At 44.4% G+C, this 24550-nt stretch overlaps 1 protein-coding gene across 2 annotated transcripts in view; it reads right to left on the bottom strand.

The window, feature by feature from the left end:
• The window catches only part of Man2a1 (mannosidase alpha class 2A member 1), a 169329-nt gene extending 145050 nt beyond the window's left edge, over positions 1 to 24279 (bottom strand). The window contains exon 1 of one of the 2 annotated variants that reach the window (XM_006991850.4): positions 23870 to 24279. In XM_006991850.4, coding sequence (XP_006991912.1) covers positions 23870 to 24004 — 135 coding nt within the window. In that variant the 5' untranslated portion in view covers positions 24005 to 24279. The remainder of the gene's footprint in view (positions 1 to 23869) is intronic. The other variant, XM_042259707.2, reaches the window with a different exon arrangement.
• Positions 24280 to 24550: the final 271 nt, after the last annotated feature.

The raw sequence follows: 24550 nt of genomic DNA, 5'->3' as shown, positions 1-24550 counted from the left end.
CTCTCTCTCTCTCTCTCTCTCTCTCTCTCTCTCTCGAACTCGCAGAGATCCACCTGCCTCTGCCTCTCGAGCGCTGGGATTAAAGGTATGCACCACCACCGCCCAGCTACTAATCATGTTTTTAAAGCACAAGAGAATAACCAAGATATTTGAGGATTGTTTCCTATTCCCCCCAAATCCAGGCCTAAGTGGTCTGTGGGTCTCCAGAATCACTAATGCTGACACGTTATATTCCAGAGCGAGATTTTAAATTTAAGCAAAACAGGTCAAAAAACAAAAAACAACAAAAAAAAAAAGAAAGAAAGAAAGAAAGAAACACAGAAACTGGACAAAAATACTCCACCTCAGCCTGTTAACAAATACGGGACAATTCAAAGAAAAATCAATTCATCACCTCTAACTGCCATAGACACAAGCATGCCCTAATGCATCATTGGGAGTGCTTTTATGTCTCTGTGTGACATTCAGGGCATGTTGTTGTTGTTAATTGATCCCCACATTTAGAGGTTTGCCATCCTAATAACCTTGTTTTACAGAAGCGAACGGCAGGAATAACCATCTCTGACTTGTTCAACCCTGTGTGCTCAGTTCCAAGTGTAGGGAAGATATGCATGCACTTGTCACGTTTCTGAACAGCAGTTCTGAACTGAAAGCCCAGGGTTGGGCACAATGCCCACAGTGGGATGACAAAAATACTTAAGATATATACTGATGACTTTGAATATATAAGATGACAGTGTAAGCAACACACACACACACACACACACACACACACACACACACACAGACATAAACCCTCACACACACCAACACACATATGTACATGCCTACATACCAGCTCCCCAAAAGCTCACCTTAGGGTTTAAAAAAATATTTATCACCAGGAGGTGGTGGCACACGCCTATAATCCCAGCACTCGAGAGGCAGAGGGAAGCGGATCTCTGTGAGTTCAAGGCCAGCCTGGTCTACAGAGGGAAATCCAGGAAAGGCACAAAGCTACACAGAGAAACCCTGTCTCAAAAACAAAGCAAACAAACAAAAAAATTATCTGCATGGTGAACAATTAACTTCTATTATCAGGAAGGCAAAAAGGAAAAAAAGAAAGAGAAAAAAAAAAAACCACCTAAGTGTTCAAAAGTAGATCATCACAGTAGATCCAGTCATGGATTAGACTTTAGCCACTAAAAATTGAAAAAGAAAAAACACTTCTTAATTTTAATTTTTATTATGTGCCTGAGTGTTTTGCCTGTGTGTGCCAAATGCTTTTAGAGGCCAGAAGATGGCATCAGATTCCCTAGAATTGAAGTTATAGACAGTTGTGACCTGTCATGTATGTGCTAGAAATTGAATGCAGGTCCTCTGGAAGAGCAACCAGTGTTCTCAAACACTAGACCATCTCTTCACCCTAACCAAAAAAAAAAAAATTAATAGAAATATAAGGATGGTTATTTCCAGGAAAATATCAAAATAGTGTTAAAAAAATGAATAATACCCAGGGTGTGCCACCAAGCTTGTTGAACCAACCCAATCTCCAGAACCCAGATGGCAGAAGGAGAAAATTCAACTCCTGGAACTTGTTCTATGACTTACACAAGCACACAAATAAATACAGTATTAAAAAAACAGTAGAGAGAGGAGGCAGAGGCAGGAGGATATCTGTGACTTCAAGGTGAGTTTGGTCTACCTACTAAGTTCTAGACCAGCAAGAGCTACAAAGTGAGATCCTGTCTAAAGAAAAAAAGAAAAGAAAAAAGGAATGAAGAGACACTGTGTGAGGCCGAGACTTGCAAAGGTGTGACTTTTTTGCTCCAATATGCAGCACACGCAGGAGGAGAAGCTGGTGCACTGGATGTGGTGTGGCATGCCTCTGGCTCCAGCGTGGGGAAGAAAAGATGCAGAATTATAGTTATCTGATACTATGGGGTTTGAACATAGCGTGGGAGACTAAAGAACCAGGTCCATTCTACAAGTCGGAAAGCTATGTGATGTTTCAAATAAGATGAACGCTCAGAAGCTATCTACTGTTGTAGCTCCAAGTCCAATCCCCAAAAAAGTAAAAATGCTTAGGAGTCAAATGCATGGCATCTCCGTCCATACCTTCCTAAACATTGTGTGGAGCAAATGAAGACATTTCTTCATGCATTATCACAGTACAACAGACTGGAGCTGCTTCCTCAAATTGCTGTGACTCATCCTGCTGAGCTCCAGGATTGAAAACAATCATCCCTCCAATGGGGCCTTCTCAGCACAGAGGTCAAGCAAGTTCCCATCCCGTGCAGAATCAGAACTTCAGATTTGCCTCACACAGCTCCCTAAAATGAAGCTTTAGTGTTCTCTCACAGCTTTTAAAGATACTATGTGTGGGTGCCAGATTTTAATATATCCTTCCAGAGCTACCTGTGCTGGGCGATGGAGTCGCTTTGGACCCTTGTACATAGCCAAGCTGCCTGGAGCTTAACAAGCACAATGAGAAAGAAAAAGAGCAGCCTTGGGAAAGCTTCTGCTACGAGGCCTTGCTCCCAAACCTGTGTATTACCCAATATAAACATTACCACAGATGTTTCCGGAAGAGGGAAGCCAACAGACATTACAGAGGACTTTCACTTTTGTTGTAACTCTAAAGATACAATTAATGACCAGTGCCCAGGATTCAATATTGAATTAAGTACATGCAGAAAAGTATGGCCTGAGGCTATATGAGCATTAATGGTCTAATGAAAACCATTTTAAAAGTATATTACACACTGGAATAATGTCTCCCTCCAAACAGCCAAAATCCTTAACATATATACCTCATGAGCAAATTCCATCCACATGGCTGAGGGGAGTGGCATGACCTTAAAGGGATGTACTCACCGTGTGCATTAAAGAAATAGAAACCATAGATAATGTTTCAATTATGCTGACAGGTCAAAGAATACGGATAGTAATATTGAAAATGACAGTTTTCTGTAGGGCACGAAAATCACTTGTGAGAAAAGCACGTTCTCCTTTGATTTGCTAATCAGTTCTATAGGGAGGCATCCTCGGTGCTGCACTGCCGAGGAGCAGCGAAGAAGGTCATATTTGATTTTCTCTGCTAGTGGTGAGAGAAAAGCTGAGGGAAAAAAAAATCACACATATCAAAGACATAGGGCAGAGCTAATTTAGAGTCTACAGCAAGGTAGACCAGTAGACCAGGGTCAGTGCCACTCGATCCTATGAACAAAATCATGACTGCAGCCACAGCTGAATCTGAACACACTAAGGCATGATCTGCCCCAGGGAGGACACCAGCTGCTGGAGACTGGTGACTGTGACCGCTCAAACACAGCAGATTGGACGCCTTCTTCCTTCGGTCACCTCTGGAAAGACAGCTCTTTCTCTCTACCGCCCCAAAGGGCTCATAGTCAGAGGCCACGGCCCTTCTGACTTCTCCCATCTCCGTCAGCTGCTCAGAGGTTTCCTCTCGGTGCTGCTACATCAACTCCCCTGCCAAAGCAACCCATTCCCAGTGGCACAGCTGTCCTCCAACAGGAAGCAGGTAGTCCCAGACGACTATGGTACAACACAGTCTAACTTTTGAACTTCAAATTAATTTATTTTTATGTGTATGGGTTTTTTGACTGAGTGTATGTGTCTGCACCACACGTGTGTAATGCCCCAGGAGGGTGGAAGAGGGTATCAGATTCCCTGGGACTGGAGGTGTAGACAGTTGAGTCACCATGTGGGTGCTGGGAAAAGAACCTAGGTCCTCTAGAAGAACAGCCAGTGCACTTAACTGATGAGCTGTTTGTCCAGTCCCATTAACCTACCTTTTTAAAGGTCAGCCACACCCTTATGCTTCCCTTAACCATGAGAGATGGCTGACTGGGATGTCATGGAACTAGACTGCAGGATCTTGAAAAGGGATAAAGTACAACCATTATCAGTGCTGGGCCCCATGCTTCTGCTAATCAGTGCTAGGCTCCCTCACTTCTTCTGTTTAAAGGAGAAATCCAGGCAATGCAGGCCTGAATAGCATTAGTCCTAGAGAGCATTTCTAGAGAACCTGGACCAGTGGACTGAGTAGAGAAGATCCGCTCTCAGGTGGACCAGCATCATCTGTCACCAAGGGCTTATTTGGGGCAAAAATGCAGTCTGGACACATTCTTGCTTTGCCTTCTAGACAATTCCAGGTTCTTCAAGCCTCTTATCTCGACTGTCTGTCACAGAATCCAAGCTCTCAGCCTGAGTGTGACACCAAGAACTTGCCAAGGCCAGGGCCTGTGGGCTTGGAGGGAGCCAGAAAATGAGTTTTTCTGTGGCTTTGTCATCTGCAGACAGCTCAGGCTTCATGGGCACGTGGAGATTGTCAAAGGCCTGCGCTCATCCGCTCCTTTTGCCTTACTATCCTCAGCTCACTTGCCGGCCCATTACATCAGTTCCTGTCCATCTCACTAAACTGGCCACATCAATTCCCCAGGTGCACATACTTCCAGCCTGATGCAAAGCATGCTGGGACCTCATCATCCCGAGGAGCACACACACAGCCGAGCACCCTCCATCCTGGAAACTGCCGTCACTAATTTGATTTGCGGTACAGTGTGCCCTTCACTTTCTTCCTGTGGCCTACTAATCAGTGTCCTTTGCTGGCTCCTCTCTCTGACCTCCAAATGTCAGCCTCCAGGTTAGCTTCTGAGCCTGTTACCTCTCCACACTGTATGATCTCATCCACTCCGTGACTTAAATGCCACGTTGTGTTCATGCCTCCAGAATTTACATATTCTGCTGAAACCTCTGAAATTCGGGTCCAGATATTCAAGTGCCTACTGATTCCTTGATTTAATAGCAACCCTACATGCTGAACACACCCTACTCCCAAGGGCACTGCCATCCTCACATCTCCAGGAAGCGGCTCTGGTCTCCTCCAGTAAGCTCCTTCAAAATGTTGGTATCCCGATTCTTCCAAATTCCTCACAATGTTCCACACCCAATTTATCTTGCAATCCTTTCCCTTCCTACCTCCCAAATGCCTGTTGAAACAAATCTCTCCCCCTTTAGCCTCCTAACACTCTGCCTGCGAGGCACCAATAATTTTCCGCATCAGCTCTGTCTCCCTATGCGCACGTTTACATATCCATGCCTTGCCCAGGTACTGTGCCTGATGTGATACCCACTGCTCCTTTCTTTTTGCATTGGAACAAAATTAAGACACCTGTATTCTTCATCACAGTCAAAACACACAGGGATGCAGCACTTTTTCCCAACTAAGCTTTTCCCTAATTGTCACCAAGCTCCAAGCCAGCTGCTTCGATTCTCAGTACCTTCAGGCATATTTTTCTTTGTACAATGCTTCGACTCTCTCCCTAGAAGACGTCTATACATAGCCTTCGTTGCCATTCTCGCCGAAATAGCCTTCTGTACATTATTTTTTTCTCAACTTCACTTTCGTTTTCTCCACAGCATTATCACAATGACCCGGGGTACTGGTGCATGGCACTCCTCTTTCCCCACTAAGTGGGCAGCTGTTCTGCTCCCCTTGTTTGATGCCTGGCACAATGCCTGACTCACAGGAGCAACTCAATTATGCATTGCAAGAGGAAAACCAAGGAAGGTACCAAAGGCTCTTGCTCCTCGTGTTCTGGGACAACCAAAGTATTTGGCATACAATCCATCAGTCTCCCCCCAAAAATACAAAACATTCATAATCTTTTATGAAAGACAAAATGTAATCTTCATTGCATCAAAAGATAAATTAAAAAATAAGAAGAGTAGAAATGTCAGGATGGAGAGATGGTTCAACAATTAAGAATACATGCTGTTCTTCCAGAGGACCGGGGTTCAATTCCTAGCACCCACACCAGGCTGCTCACCATTGTCTGTAATTCCAGCTCCAAGGGGAATCCAATACCTCTGGCCTCTGTGGGTATCTGCATTCACATACATGCACATATATACATACACACACACTTGAAAATAATAAAACATTTTTTAAAGAAATGGAAAAGTCTACACTAATAGAGTGGTCTTTATGATCCATTTGAAAGTAAATCTGACCTAGGGTCGGCCACAGGTTGACAATCATGACCCCCATGAGCAGGGCAGTCTATGTGGCCCCCTTCTAAGGGCCAAGATTCTGGGTCTGTACAGCTCAACTACATGTCTCCGGCATTTACAACTGCAGCAGCTAGCTTTCATATGCTGTGGAGAATGCAAGAGAAGGCTAAGGGGAAACTCAGAACCATGCTTTGTCCCATCTTGGTGACAGGTTGTGCACTTAAGTCATGTTTCCAATTAGGACAGTTTTAGAAGAAATGATTGCATGTCATATATAACCACCAAAGGCAACAAAGCCTCACTCTAATGTGATCTGAACTCCCTGATCAGTTCCATCCTTTGCTTTTACCACTTTTTCTAACGATGCTGGAATCCACGTATCACTCCACTGCATCAAGACCTTCCGATCGGGGTTGAAGAGAGAGCTCAGAACTAAGAGTACCTACTGCTGTGCCAGCAGACCAGAGTTCAGCTCCCAGCACCCACATCCTGAAACTCCAGGGGATCTATTCGAGCCCCAATGGGTCTGTCATTGAATGTGCCCAGAACGTAACGCCAAATAATGGTTAATCTTTTCCTAAACCCCTTCTCATCAGGTAAAAGAAAAACAGTGAAGCAAGCTGGCCACATTCAATCGTGTGTTCCGATCTTAGCACTTGCTATCTGTGTGACCCTGAGGCGGGAACACAGTGAACTCACACGTGCTAAACTCCCATTGCTTGAAACAATTATGTCAAGACTTCAAAGAGGAGGAGCCGCCAAGCACTCCAGAAGGTGTGATTATAACCACTGTATGGTTTTAAAACATCACTCTGAAGGACACATGAGATGCCTGCAAAAATAGTATGCATCCTGACTACAGAGAGCTAAAGTGATATGAGAACCCCAGGGTCACTATCTACTGGCAATGAAAACCTGAACACGTTACATAACTCCCCGTGCCTTACCTTCCCCACCTATAAAATGGGGGCAGTGAATAATACCTAAACCAAGAGAGATGTTAAAGATTAGCTAATAGATGCACAATAAATTTAAATTGTGCTTGCTGAGGTCAATAGAAAAATGCTTACTCAAAGATGTCTGTGTCCCAGTTCTAGAAGCTAGAATAGGGGTACATATACCGCGAAAGGAGCTTTGCCGATTAAATTTAAGATGGTGAGATTATCCTAGAATATCCAGAGAGGGCTCTGAAGAGCACAGGATCCTCAGAGGTAAAAAGAGCAAAGCCCACAAAGGAAACATGAGAACAGAAGAGGGGAGAATAGTGTTCCCGCGAGATCCCAGCCTGGAGCACAGATTGTTCAACTTCTAGAAGCTGGAGAAGACAAGAAACAAGACTCTTCCCTGCTGTGGGATGTTAATGTATGTCCTGTGGGAGCCCTTCTTGGGTTCCTTGTGGAACCCAAGCAGGTTTGCATAGAGGATGATTAGGACCATGGGCCTGAGTGCAGGTGTCTGAGATGGTCTGCACTTGGCTGTATTGGGGGATGGTCTGTATGTCAAGTTGCTCTGATTGGTCAATAAATAAAACCTGATTGGTCGTGGCTAGGCAGGAAGTATAGGCGGGACTAACAGAGAGGAGAAATAAAAGAACAGGAAGGCAGAAGGAGACGCTGCCAGCCACTGCCTGCCAGCCACTGCCAGGACAAGCAGCATGTGAAGATGCTGGTAAGCCACGAGCCGCGTGGCAAGGTATAGATTTGTAGAAATGCGTTACTTTAAGATATAGGAACAGTTAACAGGAGGCCTGCCACGGCCATACAGTTTGTAAGCAATATAAGTCTCTGTGTTTGCTTGGTTGGGTCTGAGCGGCTGTGGGACTGGCGGGTGACAGAGATTTGTCCTGACTGTGGGCAAGGCAGGAAAACTCTAGCTACACTTCCCCAGAGCCCCAGAAGGCAATGCAGCCCTGCGCCCTCTGAGCCCTGCCTGTTTCACACTGCTGACCTCCGGACCGACTGGATACATCTTCCTGGTTTGGTTACTGTTACAGCAGCACACCACAGATGCCACTAAGAGATGGCCTACAAGAGCAAGGCTGAGAAAGCATTCCACACTTGCAGTCTGTGAGAGCCAGTCTGTCCACATTCCCAGCAGAACCGGAGAGCCTCAGCCCTTTGCAGGAAACAAGGATCTGCAGCAGTCTGTCCCCAGGGCACAGCTCGATCAGACAGTCCACATGTGCCTCTGCTCCAGGAGATGAGGAAATACTGAGTCAGCCTTTATTAGTAAAAATAATTTCCAGAGGGCCTGGAGATAGATCAACAGCTAAGAGTGCTTACTGCTCATACAGAGGACCTGGATCCAGTTCCCAGTTCCCAATACCCACACCATGCCTCAGAACTGCCTAGAATTCCAGTTCCAGGGGATCTATTGCCCTCTTCTGGCCTCCTCAGGCTCCTGCACACACATGATGCACATAAACTCACACAGGCACATACACATAAAAATATAAATATTTTAATTAATTTCCAAGAAAAGAAGCATCAATGTAGTGATCTCAAACACTGTTTCAATGCTGAGGAATTTAATGTGTATTCAAGCTCTGAAGGGGGAAGTACTGTTCAGAGGAGACCTCAGTTTGCCCAAGAAAAGCCATGTGGCTTAGACCAGTACAAGTAGAGGAATAGGAAAGAATGTGGCAGGAAGGAGGTCAAACAATGAGAACAACAAAGGAATAAAATTAGTCTCTTGATGTTTAACTGGGACAAGTGAGTATATGACAGTGTCACTGACGAAAAATGGGGTGCTGAAGGAGGAGAAAGTGGAGGGGAAACTGATGTATCCTGCAGCTGGCCGATCTGTGGATGGTGGTATCGGTGTGTATGCAAGCCTGGAGCTGAGAAGCCGAGGATGAATACATAAGCAGCCAGTATACACAGGGATTTCAAGCATCGAGAACAAGTGGGATTGCCTGGAGAGCACGCACAGGCCCACTTTTTATAACGGGAAATGGCTTACCGGGAAGTTCTCACACATCCTCAATTAAGAACCACTGCATTCAAGCTAAATATAGGAACCGCAGCTTGGTTCAGGAGGGTCTTTCTTCCCCACACCACCGGTGTCATGGTTACTGAGCAGAATCAGCTAGCCAGTCCTCAGCACTATCCCAAAAAACACTTCAAGTCAACCAGATCTCAGGTACTTCACAGGGTTTCATAACATGACAAGTAACCCTTCTAATGCCCACTTGACCCCTGAAGACATGTAGTGCTGAAGCCAAAGAGAGAAAGAGTGACCTGGCCTGTCGTCACAGTCAACAAGTCACAGACCACTGCTACAAGAGTTTCCTAATAGTATTTTTTTTCCCAGATCTGGAGCTTAATACACCTGGATTTCTTCCAGGGGACTGACTGTCTTTGTGCGGGTATTTGTTTGTTCAGAGAAGTAAGTGACATCACCATGTGACCATAAGTGTCCAGTTATACAGTGTCCTTCCAAAACTCAGTCACTATTCATAAATCTCCCACTTGCCTAGGTAAGACTGTAACAGAAGCCGCTCCAACACAGGTAGAAGACAAGAGTGCCAAGTGACTGCAGAGGCCAGCCGAGGTTCCTGGCATGTCCTGGCTGAGTACTCAGGGGCCTTGTGACTGTACCTGGGCACCACTTGGCAGCTGCTAGTCCCTTGGCAGGATCTGTACCCTGAGCAGGAATAACAGCATGTTACCTTATCATCACTCTCCTCTCAAACGGAGGTGGGGCCTCCAGATGCTGGCACTTCCTGCAGGCACAGCCCAGAACACCACTCCCCGCCTCCAGCCTGTCAGTTCCCACATGTACATTCAGATGAAGGCCATGTGGCCTCCGCTGCATGTGCCCAGCAAAGCTGCAGGAAACCACCTCCTCTTCACTGAGGCAACATTTTAAGTACCACATTACAAGAGGAAGTAACATTTTGTAAGATAAATCATCTTTTTAAAACAATTACTGAAGGAAGTAGGACAAATATCTGGAATATAAAATATTTTTTAAATGCAGTTTTACTACTTACAAATCCACTAAATAACCACAATTAAGCAGCACTGTACAAATTAACTACTGGCCAGTAGAAGTCTTTCTTTAATTCGGTACTTTCAAATCTGTTCTACAGATATGACTTCCCTTCCTCCTCTCCTCTTCAGCCCCCCAAAAATGTTAATGAACCATATTACTAATGTTTCTCGCTTGACTTACTTTCACCACATGTACATTCTTTTTAAAAGTGTTTTTATTTTTATTTTTATTGTAGCTGTTTGTTGGGAGGACACACACATGACACAGCACAACTGTAAAAGTCACAGGACAACCTTCAGGAATTGGTTCTCAGTTTCCATCATGTAGGACTCAGGAATCAAACTCAGCTTTTCAGGCTTGGGAGCAAGCATCTTTACCCACTGAGACAGTCCTGGTAGGTTTATATTCTTTTCTTTTCTTCTTCCTCTTTTTTTTTGTTTTTTTTTTGTTTTTTTTTTTTGTTGTTGTTGTTGTTTTGTTTTGTTTTTTTCAAGACAGGCTTTCTCTGTGTTGTTTTGGTGCCTGTCCTGAACCTTGCTCTGTAGTCCAGGCTGGCCTCGAACTCACAGCGATCCGCATGACTCTGCCTCCTGAGTGCTGGGATTAAAGGCGTGGGCCACCACCGCCCAGGTATATTCTTATACTTAGCATTCTGAGGTCATCTGTGAAGAGTGGATCAACTCCTCACCCAAGAAGTTGCCTGTATGCTCACATGGTACACCTTAGGGGGCACCAGTTTTCAAATAACACAGCTCTGTTGGTGGGCACCACCCCATCAGGTATGGCTGCTCTACTCTGGTCTCTGACATCTATGCCATCTGCCTATCTCTCTATCCACAAGGTAATTATAATGTATTTATACCGAACTCACTCTCCAAAGATGAAGGGCCTACACTGTATCTTAGAATCTGCTGGCAAAAGTTCTGTCAACATGGCAACTTTGAACAAACACAATTTCAATGCAAAAAGAGAGTAAATGTCTGTAATGGGAAAAGCCCATCAACCTAAACAGTGTTATTCTATTAAAATAAATGCAATTGACATGCCTGAGATCATTTCTCATTCAGAAATGGTTTGGGAAAGCCTTTGAAAATGGGGTTGTATTAAGTGGATTATCAATCTCCCCCACAATCTTATTTATAGGAATCATTCCCTGAATAGATCCCTTTTAGTCTTTACTAACAGAAACCAGATATTTAGACGAGCTCCATCTCTAGTCATATCAACTCTGAATTTCTTGAGCATCAAAGATTCTAAAGTGTTACAGCATTTCTCCTAACTCCTTATTGTAGAAACAATAAACTGAGTCAACTAACTGGCCATGTGCAAAATGAGACAGCGAGCAACAGCAAGGCATAACACACCATGAGTGTTAGCATAACACGCCATGAATGCCATGGTGGCTATGAGCATGTCCTGCTCACACACAGGGCCCAAGTTCAGTTCCCAGCACCACACAATCATGTAACTCCAGCTCCAGGGCATCTGACTCTCTCTTCTCCATTCTGTAAGCACCTAAACTCAAACACACACACAGAGACAGAGAGAGAGAGAGAGAGAGAGAGAGAGAGAGAGAGAGAGAGAGAGAGAGAGAGAGAGAAAGGAGAGGGGGAGGCACAAACATACATGTAATTAAAAAATAAGATAAATCATTTTTTAAAAGAACACAATAGTAACAAATTTCTGAGAACACCATCAGCTGTAAAGACACATTCATGATATGAACTTCTTGAGTCTCACATCTTAATTTTCCCAGTAGCTATTGGTTAGATTTTCTTACCCTAAAAGTCTCAAGAAATGGTTTGCAGTTCAAGTCTTGGAACTCTTTGGCCCTGCAAGTTTTCAAGAGATGGCCCTGGGCCAAAAGCAATCCTTAGTTCTTAGCATGTGGGTCAGCCAGACAAGAGCAGCTCTCAGTCAAGCACAGGCCGTCCGGAGGATCTTTTCAGCAAGACAACTGCCCTCCACACCAACCTTGAGCTATGAACCATCCGGCTGGCGTCACTACCTTCGGACTCCTTATAAATCTCTCTCTCCATCCTCATCTCCCCCAAGCATACACACCCAATAGTCCGCGCTCTGTCTTATAACCTAGGAAAATTAATCACAATAAACTCGGAAAAACAATAACTTGGTCCCAGCAAGGGTGATACAGATGAGAAGGGTCCTTGTAGGTCTCCTGTTGAGAAGCATCTCTGAAACGCTTCCTCCCGATGTCATCTTTTCGTAGGGATGTTCATCCATGTGCTAGCTGCTCACGAACTGAACACAAGCTGCCGTAGTTTATTAACATCTGCTGCATGATAGTCTCCATGTGAGCAGTTCAGATCTTGGCTACAAGAAACGTCCTTGGCTCAGGGCTCTCCTAACCAGGCACGGCCCCAGAGTGAGCTCATTCTCCCTCAGCGCTCATGGCTCCCCGGTCGGCATCTCCTTCCTTGATCTCTCAGCCCACTTGGCTATTTCCATTAATGTCCACTCCATCATAAATAAAGCTGAACTGGGCTTCACAAACTTGGCTTGTCTTTGCACACAGTATAAATTGTCTCCAATACCCCAAAAGGAAAAAGTCAAGGGAAAACACGTGACTCAAACCACACTTCACTTGCCTTTTACCCGTCCGCTAGACAGTCTTAGTGTTCCCCTCACAAGAATGTCTGTACATTTTTTCTCCTTTCTGATTGTAGCCAATTCAATACTGGAACAAAGATTTACTGCCTTATGTCTGTTACATTACCTCACGCAGATTCTCAGCTGCCTTCCTGTTTCTGAGTCTTCCTACACACTGCTACCAGAATAATCTAGATTGAATATTCTCTTCGCTCCCTTCCAGGTCTCAAATTTTCTACAAAATGAATTCTCTAATACTGCTTTTCTCTCAAGCGGCTGCCTGATACACAGAGTAACTCTGAGAAGATTGCCACATCCTAACTCCCAACTCTAGCCTGACTCCAGGCAACTCATTATTTCATTATAAACTACTCTTTCTGTTTGTCTTCTGTTTTGTTTTGTTCCATTTTTTCATTTCTTTGTTTTTGTTTTTGTTTTTGTTTTTGTTTTTGTTTTTGAGACAGGGTCTCTCTGTGCAGCCCTGGCTATCCTGGAACTCACTATGTAGACCAGGCTGGCCTTGCACTCAGAGAACCTGCCTGCCTTTGATTCTGGAGTGCTGGGATTAAAGGCATGCACCACCACACCTGGCTCCACACTACCCTTTAAAGCACCCAAAGACTTATCTAGACAAGTCACTCTTCTCAGCCATTGTCAAATGCCCAAGTTCGGGACTGCAGGGCTAGCAAAGTGCTGTATTTCACACTAGCAAGGATCCTACCCCCTGCCAAGTCCAATTGCAAATACTCAACTTCTTCCTCTTCTTGAGTCCGGCAAACTAGGCCATCATCAGAACATGGTGGCTGTGTTTCTGAGTTCCCTTTGAAGTCTATGCCCTGAACGATAAGAACATGGACAACTGCAGGCACGCCGGATCTACAGTCCAACAACCTACATAGATCCTGGGCAGCTAGAGTATAAACGAAGCCCACCAACATTTGTAGACATCTACACCATGTCCCAATATCAAACGGTTGGAGAGTCCCAGGCTACTGTTTTATTCTTCACTTTTGTATCCCCAGAATGTGCAACAGTATTTAGGGAACATAACCTGTGCATTGCCTACTTCCATACACTGGTAAAGTTTAGCATTTCTTGAATACTTAACTTGTGCCCAATATGATCCTAATCTCATTAACTCCTAATGAAAACATGAATGGCACTTAGCTATCTGTTTCACATACAATACTTATATTTCCCAAAATAACCTAAGAAGCACTTTCTAAGTGAGAAGCATATCTAGTATGCCCATCAAAACCTCTGTAAGATCTATCATTCTGTGAAGTTCAAAAACCTGTGCTTGTAATGGCGCATCAGAACAGCCACTGAACCACAGCTTAGGACACATGCGTGTCCAGCTAGGTATTGGTGATGAGTGGGCACACTGACGAGGTCTAACCACCCAGTACTCATAATGTGAAAAATCAAAGACTAAATTAACCAGCCTAAGGACCCTTTCCACTCTCAAATTCTATGCCTATTCTCTTATGCATGACTTATCTGGGAGGCTAATGACTGTTGAAGAGAATGTTTTACTCTGAAACAGCAAACTGTAGACTCTTTTTTCCCCCAGGACAGACAATGATGCTAAGGATGATCCAGTCTTGGGCTTTCTTGAGTGTTCCACGGTCACAAGTTCCTACCCTCCAGAGAAAATGTTACCACAAGGCTCCCACCCATGAATTCCATGCCTAAGGCACAAAAGAATCTCAGAGGTTTACACCCTCCATGCTGGCATGTCAGCTGGTGCTGTCGTTAGTTCAAGTCTTGTTTAGGCAGCCATATTGCTGAGATTTCACGGGTACGGCTTCCCCGTCACGTCTAAAGGATACATTCTCTCAACATATATCCTGGTCCTCTGTCTCTTACAATCTTCTCACGCCTTCTTCTACAATGTTCCCTGAGCCTTAGGTGTAGGCGCTACCGAGCTTTAAGGGCATCAATCCTGTGTTCTCTACCTGCATTCTGACCAGCTGGGGCTTTCTGCAATGGTCTCTATCTGCTGCAAAAAGAAGCTTCTGTGATGAACGGTGAGAGCGACAGGTATCTGTGGATGGAAGACATACATACAAGCTACACTAAACAGACCCAGCACACACACACACACACACACACACACACACACACACACACACACACACGCTAATAATTAAAGAGAAAGCAAGTTGGGGGCATGGGAGTGATTAAAGAGGGGAAAACAATGTAATTATATTTTAATTTTAAACATTGTTTTGAAAAAGAATGTAAACCCCCATTTAATTTTTATGTAAGCATTTTAATGTAAACACAATGTATTTCAATCAAACAAAAGATATTAATAGAAGACCTCAGAGGGAATGCTGCAAAGGCTGCAGGGGCCCAAGTCCACACCCTGAAGGGAAGGGGCCCCTAGTGGGAACAAAAACCAAGCAGCGCTTATCCTGGAAGCAGTGTGGCAATCTGAGTCAACATGAACTGGGAACAACCACCAGAAAGGGCAAAATTTCTTTCTTTTGATTCTATAAAACTTTAAGCGTCCAAAGTATTGATATGTGCTGAGTTGTAAAGCTACTTTTAACAAAACAAGATGCAAGAGACAGGATTCAATGATTTCCATTCCAGTGATATAAAGGGAAAATAAATTAGAAATAGACCTAGAAAACACAAGCTACAAGGAAGCCACAGTCCAGATGTGAACGAGATGAAAACAGCATGGTTTTTAACAGCTGGAACATAGGATATGAGAATCCATTTGCCCAGATGCCAAGTGCAACATACTTAAGAATTCAATATCCCCCTTCTTTCCCTATAAGGCCAAATTACCAGACACAGCGAACCACACTATGCTATCGATACTTGCAGTGTTTAGTATGTTTAAATATTTTGATGTATTTTGAGTGATAAATAAAAATCATACACATTTATCAGGTAAAACATGTTGCTTTGAAATGCCTATACATTTTGGAACATGCAATCAAGTTAACAAATGTATTAGTTCTCAAAATGAACACCTCTGTAATAAGAACCCTTGGAATCTCCTCTCGCAGTTCTGAAGACTACGATACATTGTTATTATCCATAGTTACCATATTATACAAGAAATCTTTCAGCCTTTCCTGTATTGGAAATTCTGTATCCTCTGTTTTTAGTTTTCAACCTTTGTAGCCAATAGGCAGAGCATGTAAGACATGAAGTCCTGCAATGAAATGCAAATGACTTAAAGCTTATGGATAATTAAAAGAAGCTGATCGTTCAAGGAATATGGAGAATGAAAAGAGAAACAAGTAGAAGACGTTGAAAACACCACCCTCTCCATCTGATAGGTGGGGAGTCAAGAGCTCATACCTAATAGTGATAGATCAGGAATGCACATGGAATTATATCCGTCCAAGTTATTACAGATATCAAACAGAAGAATTAAGTACCAAAGTAACTTTTATAAAAGGGAGAGAGGAATCCCTTATTTTTATAAAAGGAAACAGTAGGTCAAGATGAAACAATGTTGTTTGTCAGAGCATGTGACTGTAAGGTGAGTTAGAAAGAGAATACCAGCGGAGTGAGGACCCTTCAGAAGCTAGACTGAGAACCACTTAGTTGGCTGACAGAGAAGAGAGATTTCAGTTGTCAGTGCACACCTCTGTGTGTGTGTCGATGCACATCTCTCTGCTTTGAGGGGTTTTGGTTTCTGATATTATTTCTACGTGTACCTATACCTTCACAAAATAGATCCCTGTCAAGACTGCCAGTTCTCCTAATCCAACATGAAGTGGGTCACTAGAAAGGCCACAGCGTAAGGTCTAGTTCAGAATCTGTTTGCTCTTCAGAAAAAATGATGATGATGATGATGATGATGATGATGATGATCCTAGACCCAAAAACAAAGCCATCTGAAAAATACACAATGCATACATTGAAATGGGGAAGAGAATAATGAGAAAACACCCGGGCAGCAGTGGTGCACGCCTTTAATCCCAGCACTTGGAAGGCAGAGGCAGGTTGATCTCTGTGCGTTCGAGGCCAGCCTGGTCTACAGAGTGAGATCCAGGACAGGCTCCAAAGCTATACAGAGAAACCCTGTCTCGAAAAACCAAAAAAAATAAAAAATAAAAAGTCAAGCACAGAAATGATTAAATGAGAGCGCCACACTCACCTGGTTCCAACCAAGTGTGCTATGACTTAAAGCTGATGGTCCAATCTCCAAAGATACAACTAAGAGGAAAGGTAGACATGAGCTTTAAGAGTGATGAAACAGAAGGGTGTTATTCTTTAGTGAGCGGAACAGTCTAGATCCCAGGCAGTCCTCCAGACCACAGAGAGAACTGTATAAATAGTTTACGAAAGAGATCCACATGTGGGGCCTGCTTCAGCAATACCGACTAACCCAAATGTTCAGATTGGGCTCTGTCCTCTGGCCGTCTGGGGCCCACAGCAGCAAGACACAGAGAAGTCAGGGGCTGCCACCATGAAGGTATAGACTCATCTTGCTGGGTTCGTGGTCCAAAACACTCCTGTGCTGAGCAGTCCCTCCAGGGAGAAACTTTCGACTTTTAGGGTCTGGTGGTGCACGCTGTAATCCTAGCTACTCTAGAGTTAAGACAGGAAGAACACAAGTTCAAGGCCTGCCGGGACGACACAGTGAGTCCCAAACCAGGCTATCCAACATATTAAGACCTTGTCTCAAAATAAAGAGTAAAAAAAAAAAAGACAAAGGGCTAGGAGATGGGGTGGTGATGGGAACGTGGTTCAGTGGGAGAATATTTGCCTAGCATGTGTAAGGCCCCGGGCTCAGGTCCTAGAACACCAATAAGTAAATTAATTAATTAATTAAACAAATAAATAAATAAATTGAAATTTCAGATGACATACAGGAAGTAATTAAGTGTATCATGCATGTCTATGCTTTAGCATGGACATTCCCCAAGGATACAAGGAAATCTATGAGGCATGTAGATAAACACAAGTTCTAAGGTAGAAATTTTGATCAGTATTTATTTAACCAGTTTATAGGAATGTTGCTTTCAATGAATCTACTTTTGCTTCAGCATACTGTTTACCTCCAACAGCAGAGAAGAACAGTTTAAACCCAGAATTACTAAACCCTTTTCTGAAAAGTGTCAGGTAATAAATATATCAGGTTTTATGGTCCAGAAGGTTTCTGCCCACCCATTTGACTCTGTTAAGAGGATTCATACACAACTAGCTATGGAGATTCCATGAAATGAAACTAACTATTCAAAAATGTAAAAATCATTGTTAGCTATGGCCCTACAAAAAAGGAGGTACTAGGTCAATCTGTTTCACAATTAGCTGTCTTAGGAGGCATGTGGACAAGAGACGACAAAGACAGGATTCACCAAGAACGTCACTGTTCTCCTGCTCACCTCCCCATTCCTCCTCCTAACATACCATCTGGAAGACAAGTTGAAATGAACAGCAGGAAAGACTGTACTTTCCATTTCCTCCTCTTCTCTTTCCCATCCCAAGAAGATACACAAAATGCAAGAGCCAGAACCATCAGAGTGAAGAAGAAATCCAAGCTGAGAAAACGTCAAACTTTCAAGTAATGCTTGCAAATGACTTTATGCCACCTTATCACTGATCGATACAGCTTGCCTTCCCATTCTGAAAGGCAGGGAGAATAAAGCTGGACTACTGCCAAGCTCCAAGGAGCTTGGAAAACCACCTAATCGCTATGACATGAGAAGAACGCTTTTATTGAAATGTGTATGTCCAATTGGTAAAGACGAAGAAGGTAAATTCTGTTAACCTTCCCTTTTTCCCTTTAATTTGTATATGAACATAATTTATCCTTATGTTTTCTGTAACATACTGCAATTTACAATCTTAGATATGGAACTAAATTTTAAGCACCCAGAGAAAGAATGGAATATGAGCATCTAAGCATGCTACTTATCCTTCGGAGCACTAGAACTAGACAGACCTTTCAATCACTCTTTCCTAAAATGCAAAATGCCCAGAAAGTACACTGTGTTTAAAAAAAAAAATAGGCCTTTGTCCAGATCACAGCCAAACTGATTTTCAGTGGGGACAGTTTTTCCCCTATCAGAGGTTATTTATATCTAGCAGATGTCTGGAGATATTTTTTGATTGCTACAAATGGGGGACAAGAAAGGAGACAAGACAAGCGGCTGCCAGTATATACTAGGAAGAGAACAGGGTACTACCAGATACCTTATGACATAGGGAGAAGCCGTAACAACAAGAATTGTCAGACCCAAAAAAATTATCAACAGCAAAGGGGTTAAAAAACATGAAATGAAGGAGTGGAGAGGTAGCATGTGTCGTTATAAACTCTAGTGCCTCAATATTGGAAACAAAATGTTAAATCCAGAATTTAACACTGAAGGACTGACGGCATCTCCCATCTGTATACCAGTACAAAGGATATTACCTTAAACACACCCTCTCTCCATCACTCCCCCTAGACTTACACAACAGACAGAATTATTCAAATCAAGTCATGAATCTGTATCAGGAGGTAAAATCAACAACAGGTACTCACTAAAGGACAGGGTGCTCCATTACAGAGCAGTCCATTCTCCAAGTCCAAACTTGAACGTGGTTTCAGCCATAAAACTAGCAGTGTGGCTTAGGAAGGGAAATTAAAACCCATTTTAATGTCAATGCAAATGCTTCCTGACCTGATCGATCTCCTATCGACAACTATGGAAAGAAGCAAAGCTCTCTACTTTATAGTATTCCTCTCCACAGTTCTAGAGAAACACTATGAACAAGGCGCTGCCACATCACGACCTGGACCACTAAGGATCAGGATGCAAAAATAGAGCAAACCTTTTATAAGTCAGAAACCACAGCTCCCCTGAGCAGATGACTAGCCATTGATTTTCTTAGAGTTTTCTATGGAAATAGGGAAACAACCAGGGGAAACTGAGGCCTCTGAATGGAGAAAGCTGGAGACCAGAAGGGACCAGCAAGAATGCCCCCTCAGTCTTCTAGGTAAACATTTTAACATCACAAAAACCAATAGCAAGCTCAGAGTAAAAACACACAAAAGGTCAATTTCATCAACGTGCTGTCCATACTGCGGAAATCCCTTAAGGCTAATGAATCATGAACAGAACAATCTCCTTCCAATAAAAAGAATCCTGACACCTGTTATCAAAGTACTTACTTCTTCAGGTCTTGATCTAGGAACAATACATGCAAATCAGTTTTAAAAATAAAGCCTTCAGATGAAATCTAGCCATGGCATCTGGTCCAGCTTACTCTTAGAAGCCCAAGTCTGAGACCTGTGCTTAGCAGAGGAGTCCCTGAAGACTACTGACCTCTGGAGGGAATAGAGAAGACCCACCTCAGAGAAGTCCCAGAAGACTACTGACCTTGGGAGGGATGGAGGGGAACCACCTCAAGATTCTTAAAAGTTCTTGAATCTAATGCTGGGTTGCCATCAAAGCTCCATCCTCTCCCAAAAGTCCTAGATCTCAACCATTATAGCTCAGGAAACCAGACAACCCAACTGTACTCCCTAAACAAACCCTAGCAGCAACAGTTATTATTGTAAATACAGTGCCCTGGTGGGTGTGGGGGAACACTTTCATTAGATATAGCATGCTTCAGACTAAAAAATTTATAAAAACAAGGAACAGCAGCTAGGACATGAAGGTCCTCATACCTTCTGCTGTGGATCCATTTTTATTAACATGTTCTGTACTGCACTCAAAATTACTAGCGTGGTTCTGATTGTGTGAGGGTGTTTGCTTATATGTAGCGTGGTTCTGATTGTGTGAGGGTGTTTGCTTATATGTAGGTAAGGTCTACATTGCTTAGGCTGGCCCAAGACATGCATCAATACTCCTGCCTCAGCTTCCCAAGTGATTTAGCATCTTTTAAGATACTAGTGGTGTAAAGCATTTAAATATATATATATATATATATATATATAGTTTCAAGGGTTTTTTTTTTTCCAGGCATCAAAATCCCTTACCATATTGGCTTTCAAATCAAGTGCATCAACACATTCCCATTTTCGCACTCGATAAACGTTATCTGAGCCCTAAGATCAAGTCTGGACTTCACTTGTACATTTTTCATTATTCTCTAACTTCTGCAGAGCCGTTCCAATGCTAACATCAGTCCCGACGTCATGTGATATCCTAGGCAAAGCCATTCCTTGTTACACAAACTCTGATTCCTTGTTTCAATTCTAGTTTTTCCTAGGGTACATAGTAACAACTAGAGAAATTGCTAATTAGAATGGCCAGCCCTTTCAGGGAGCTGTAACATTTCTCCAACCCATCTGCTCAGACTCTCGTGGCTAGCATAAAGCATTTTCACAGCAATAGGTCCCAGCCAACCTCTCATTCAGACTCAAGTTTAGGGTTGTTGTTGTTGTTGTATTTGTTTGTTTTTGGCTTTGCTTTTTTAAAAATTTTGTTTGATTTACTTATTTTTATTTTTTTTAGTTGAGATCAAATAACCCTAAGAATGTAGGCCACCTGCAGCCACAGCCTCTGGCCTTAAAGAAGTTCTTACAGTAACACTTAAAGGAAGGTCTTACAGTAACCACTAAAAGGGAAAGGCCCTCTTGGTAGTCTGCAAGCAGGCAGGGCTATGCGGGTGGGGTGGGAGCGGAGCTGGGGTGCCCTGGAGTAATCTAGCCTCAGGACTAATTAGGTGGCAGGAAACAAAGTTGCAAGAACACAGGAAAGAACAAAAGTCCAAAGAACAACAAACATAGACGCTCTCAACCTAGGATGGTCTTTAAATACAGTTTGCATTCTAAATGGACGGCACACCTTAATGAAGTTACCACATCAAGCGAAAGAAACTAGAATGCACACTATAACCTCTGGCTGCATTAAACACACATACACTGACAAACCGGCTCTACTTAAACTCAAGGATTCACCCCCAAAACCTGCTCAAGAAACAGACTGCAACATAGTTTCGCTATGCCTGGCACTGTTGTGAAATTAAAGTTAACATATAGTTTAGACACAGGGAAAAAAAATTAAAGAACCTACCTACATGTTGGATGCTCTGCTTGGTAATGGTTTTCTTTCTAATAATGTTTGGCTGTGAAGTAAGTTAGAAGACATTCTGGGAAAGCATAAATCTGAAGCAGTGAATGTTTTAGCAAAAGGACCACATTATGCCTTCACAATAAAGGTTACTTGGGGGGCGGGAGGGGGGTAATGTCATAAGTTAAGGTGCCACCGGCAAGTTTGTTTCTGTTCTCCATAGATCAGGCAACAAGAAGGCTCCAGCCCAGCTCTAGCAAGAGGATTCCAAGAGGCAAGACAGCTTTGTGGCTCTGAGACTACACTCTAAGAGCTGCCTGTTGAAGTCCTAGAATTTGTCTGTGACCTTGAGCATGGTAATGCCTCACTCAGTGCCTCAGTTCCACACCAACTGACTGGTAGTTGAGGAAATCAAGTTCATCATATGAGGAGGCACTCTAGCTAATGCCAAACACATGATTCTCAGGCTTCTGGAGAGAGCTTATGAAGTCTTCCCACTGGGAGATTCAGTGGCCCGCTAATACTAAACCTTTCTACGGTTGAAGTCCAGATGCGAAACAGAGGCTACCACTCTCAAGCCCTGTCTCTGTACAGAAAACACACCTCTACAGGCACTTCTCCTGAAGCCCACCACCACGGCCCCCTACCGAATGCTGCACGCTCTAGGCAGAACCTCAACTTCCCAGTGAGCTGGGGGCTCACATGGAAACAGAATTAACTGCTTAAGAGTTCTCAGTAACTGAATGAGTCACTCACGGCTTTAGAAACAGAGAGAAATGTCAAGGTTGCCAGAGAACCCCATGCAGATGTTTGCATAAATCATGCTCAAGTGATCACCCATCCAAAGCCAGAGGATAGTATTAAGACATCACTAAGTAAAAGGGTTCCATTTTATATTTCCTGTAATGGAGAAAACTCTGGAAATGGGGTTAAGAGGATCACAGTAAGTTTAACTCCTAAATTACCGAGAATATGGAACAAAACTCAGAACTCCTGGGCTCTGGCTGAATGGATTTACCTGTTGTCAAACTGTTTACTTCAGTCTCGTCAACAAGCCTGGTGTAAACTCCAAGTTCAAAATCTAAAGGCAGCCAATAGTGCTTGTTACATATTTTCTCTATCGTACTATCTAGGGAAAGCGGAAGCTGTGAACATTTGGAAACATCTGTCTGCAGCCAGGTTTTTTAATTCCACTCTTCTAAAACTTATTTCCAGTCCTCTGGACTAATGACAGCATCCCTCATTCCTCGTTTCAATTTCATAATACTTCAAGCTTGTACTTTAATTTCAGTTCCCACCAAACCATTAACCCTCGTATATCAATCAGAAGAAGCGGCCAGGATTGTTTTCAATCATTTAAACAGTGAAAGAAAAAAAAAATTAAACACCAGCCTCGTTTGAATAGGTCACAGATTTCTCTAGTCGACTAGCAGTTAGCTTGTCAATATTTGGATTCTTCCAAGTGCTCCACACCGCATCTGCTTTCACTAAAATGTGTATATGTCGACGGCAAAGAGCTATAAAGGCCACTAGCAACTGCTGCGCAATAACCTTCCAAACAGAACCCAGTGCATCGATTTGCTTATTTTTAGTAACTTTTCCTGAAAGACTTGGGTGGGTCGTTTTTTTTTTTTTCCAGCTCCTTTGCCAGTGTGACCACCCGGCACAGAACTGAGCGCCGCACAGCTTCCATCAGGAGTATAACACGCGCTTCCAGCTCTGCTCCAAATCACCCGATGTAACAGCTGAAGAATGACGACACTAAAATCAACGCTACTTACTATCCACGTCCAAAAGGGCTGCAACAGGAAATAAACTTTTTCTCTCTTAGGAGACAGTGAAGAGGGACGGGAGCAAAAACAGAAACCTGGTTTTTTAGGTGGGCTAGGTGGGCTGCGCTTCGGCTGTGCGCAAGAGGGGGGATCTGGGCAGCCTCTGGCAGCTTAACCCTGAGCCAGCCGAGGGGGCGACCCACAGCGACACTCCTACCACGCCGGTTCCCTGTCAGCAGGTGCCCGAGGGCACTCCACAGGCCCGGGTGCGAATGCCCGAACAAGGCCACTTCTGGAGAGCGCGAAGCTGTCACCGAACGACGCCCAGCACTTTGAGAACTTGGCGGTCCGAGCGCGACCCAGCCTGGGCCGGATGAGGCTCAGCTGGTCGTCGGGTGTGGCCTCACCCTGCCCCGGTGCCGAGAGAATGAGCGTCTGCGAGAAGTGAGAGCCCCCGAGGCTAGCCCTCCAGCCCCGACGCCAGGTGCTTACCTGCGGGAAGGAGCCCTCCCGGCGCGGGCCCCGAGGGTAGTCCAAGTGACCCCTGTCCAGCATCAGGTAGAGTGAGAAAATGACGACGCAGAAGATCGCGCTGCCGAACACGGTGAACTGGCGACTTAACTTCATTTTTTCCTCGATAGACTCAGAGCCAGGACACGGTCCTCACGAGAGAGGCGGAGGACTGGGGACTCCAGCCCGCGATCGCCGAGGGCTCTCTGCTCGGGGCTGCACACTCTACAGCGCGGGTCCCGGCCGCGCTCCGCACCTCGTCCCCGGAGCCACCACGCGCCCTCGGCCTACGCCCTGGCCCGCTGCCCTCCCCGGGGCTGGCCGTCCCTGCAAGGCGGACTCCTGAGCAGCAAAGGAAAGGGTCCCCACGAACTTGCTCTCCTGCTGGGGACCGACACCCGTAGTAGGGCGCGCGGCGCAGGCAGAGGAGAGGTCGCTGCCCCGACTTCCTGCCACCGCCGCCACGACTGAGTCGGCAGGAAAAGTTTTCTCGACAAGGGCAGGCGTGTCCTCGGCGCCCAGAGAACGCGCGGGTTCCGCGGCTCCGGGGCCGGGTGTGCAGCGCTGGGAGCGAGGAGCGCGCGGAAGGAGGAACTGGACCTGGAAGCGCCGTGCCCCACAACTTAGCGCTGGGACACCCAGGCCCGCCCCCGCCACACCGCC

Source organism: Peromyscus maniculatus, chromosome 13 (genome assembly GCF_049852395.1).
Source record: "Peromyscus maniculatus bairdii isolate BWxNUB_F1_BW_parent chromosome 13, HU_Pman_BW_mat_3.1, whole genome shotgun sequence".
NCBI lineage: Eukaryota > Metazoa > Chordata > Mammalia > Rodentia > Cricetidae > Peromyscus > Peromyscus maniculatus.
Note: the sequence above shows the minus strand (reverse complement) of the source record. Positions and strands in the feature narration are given on the sequence as shown.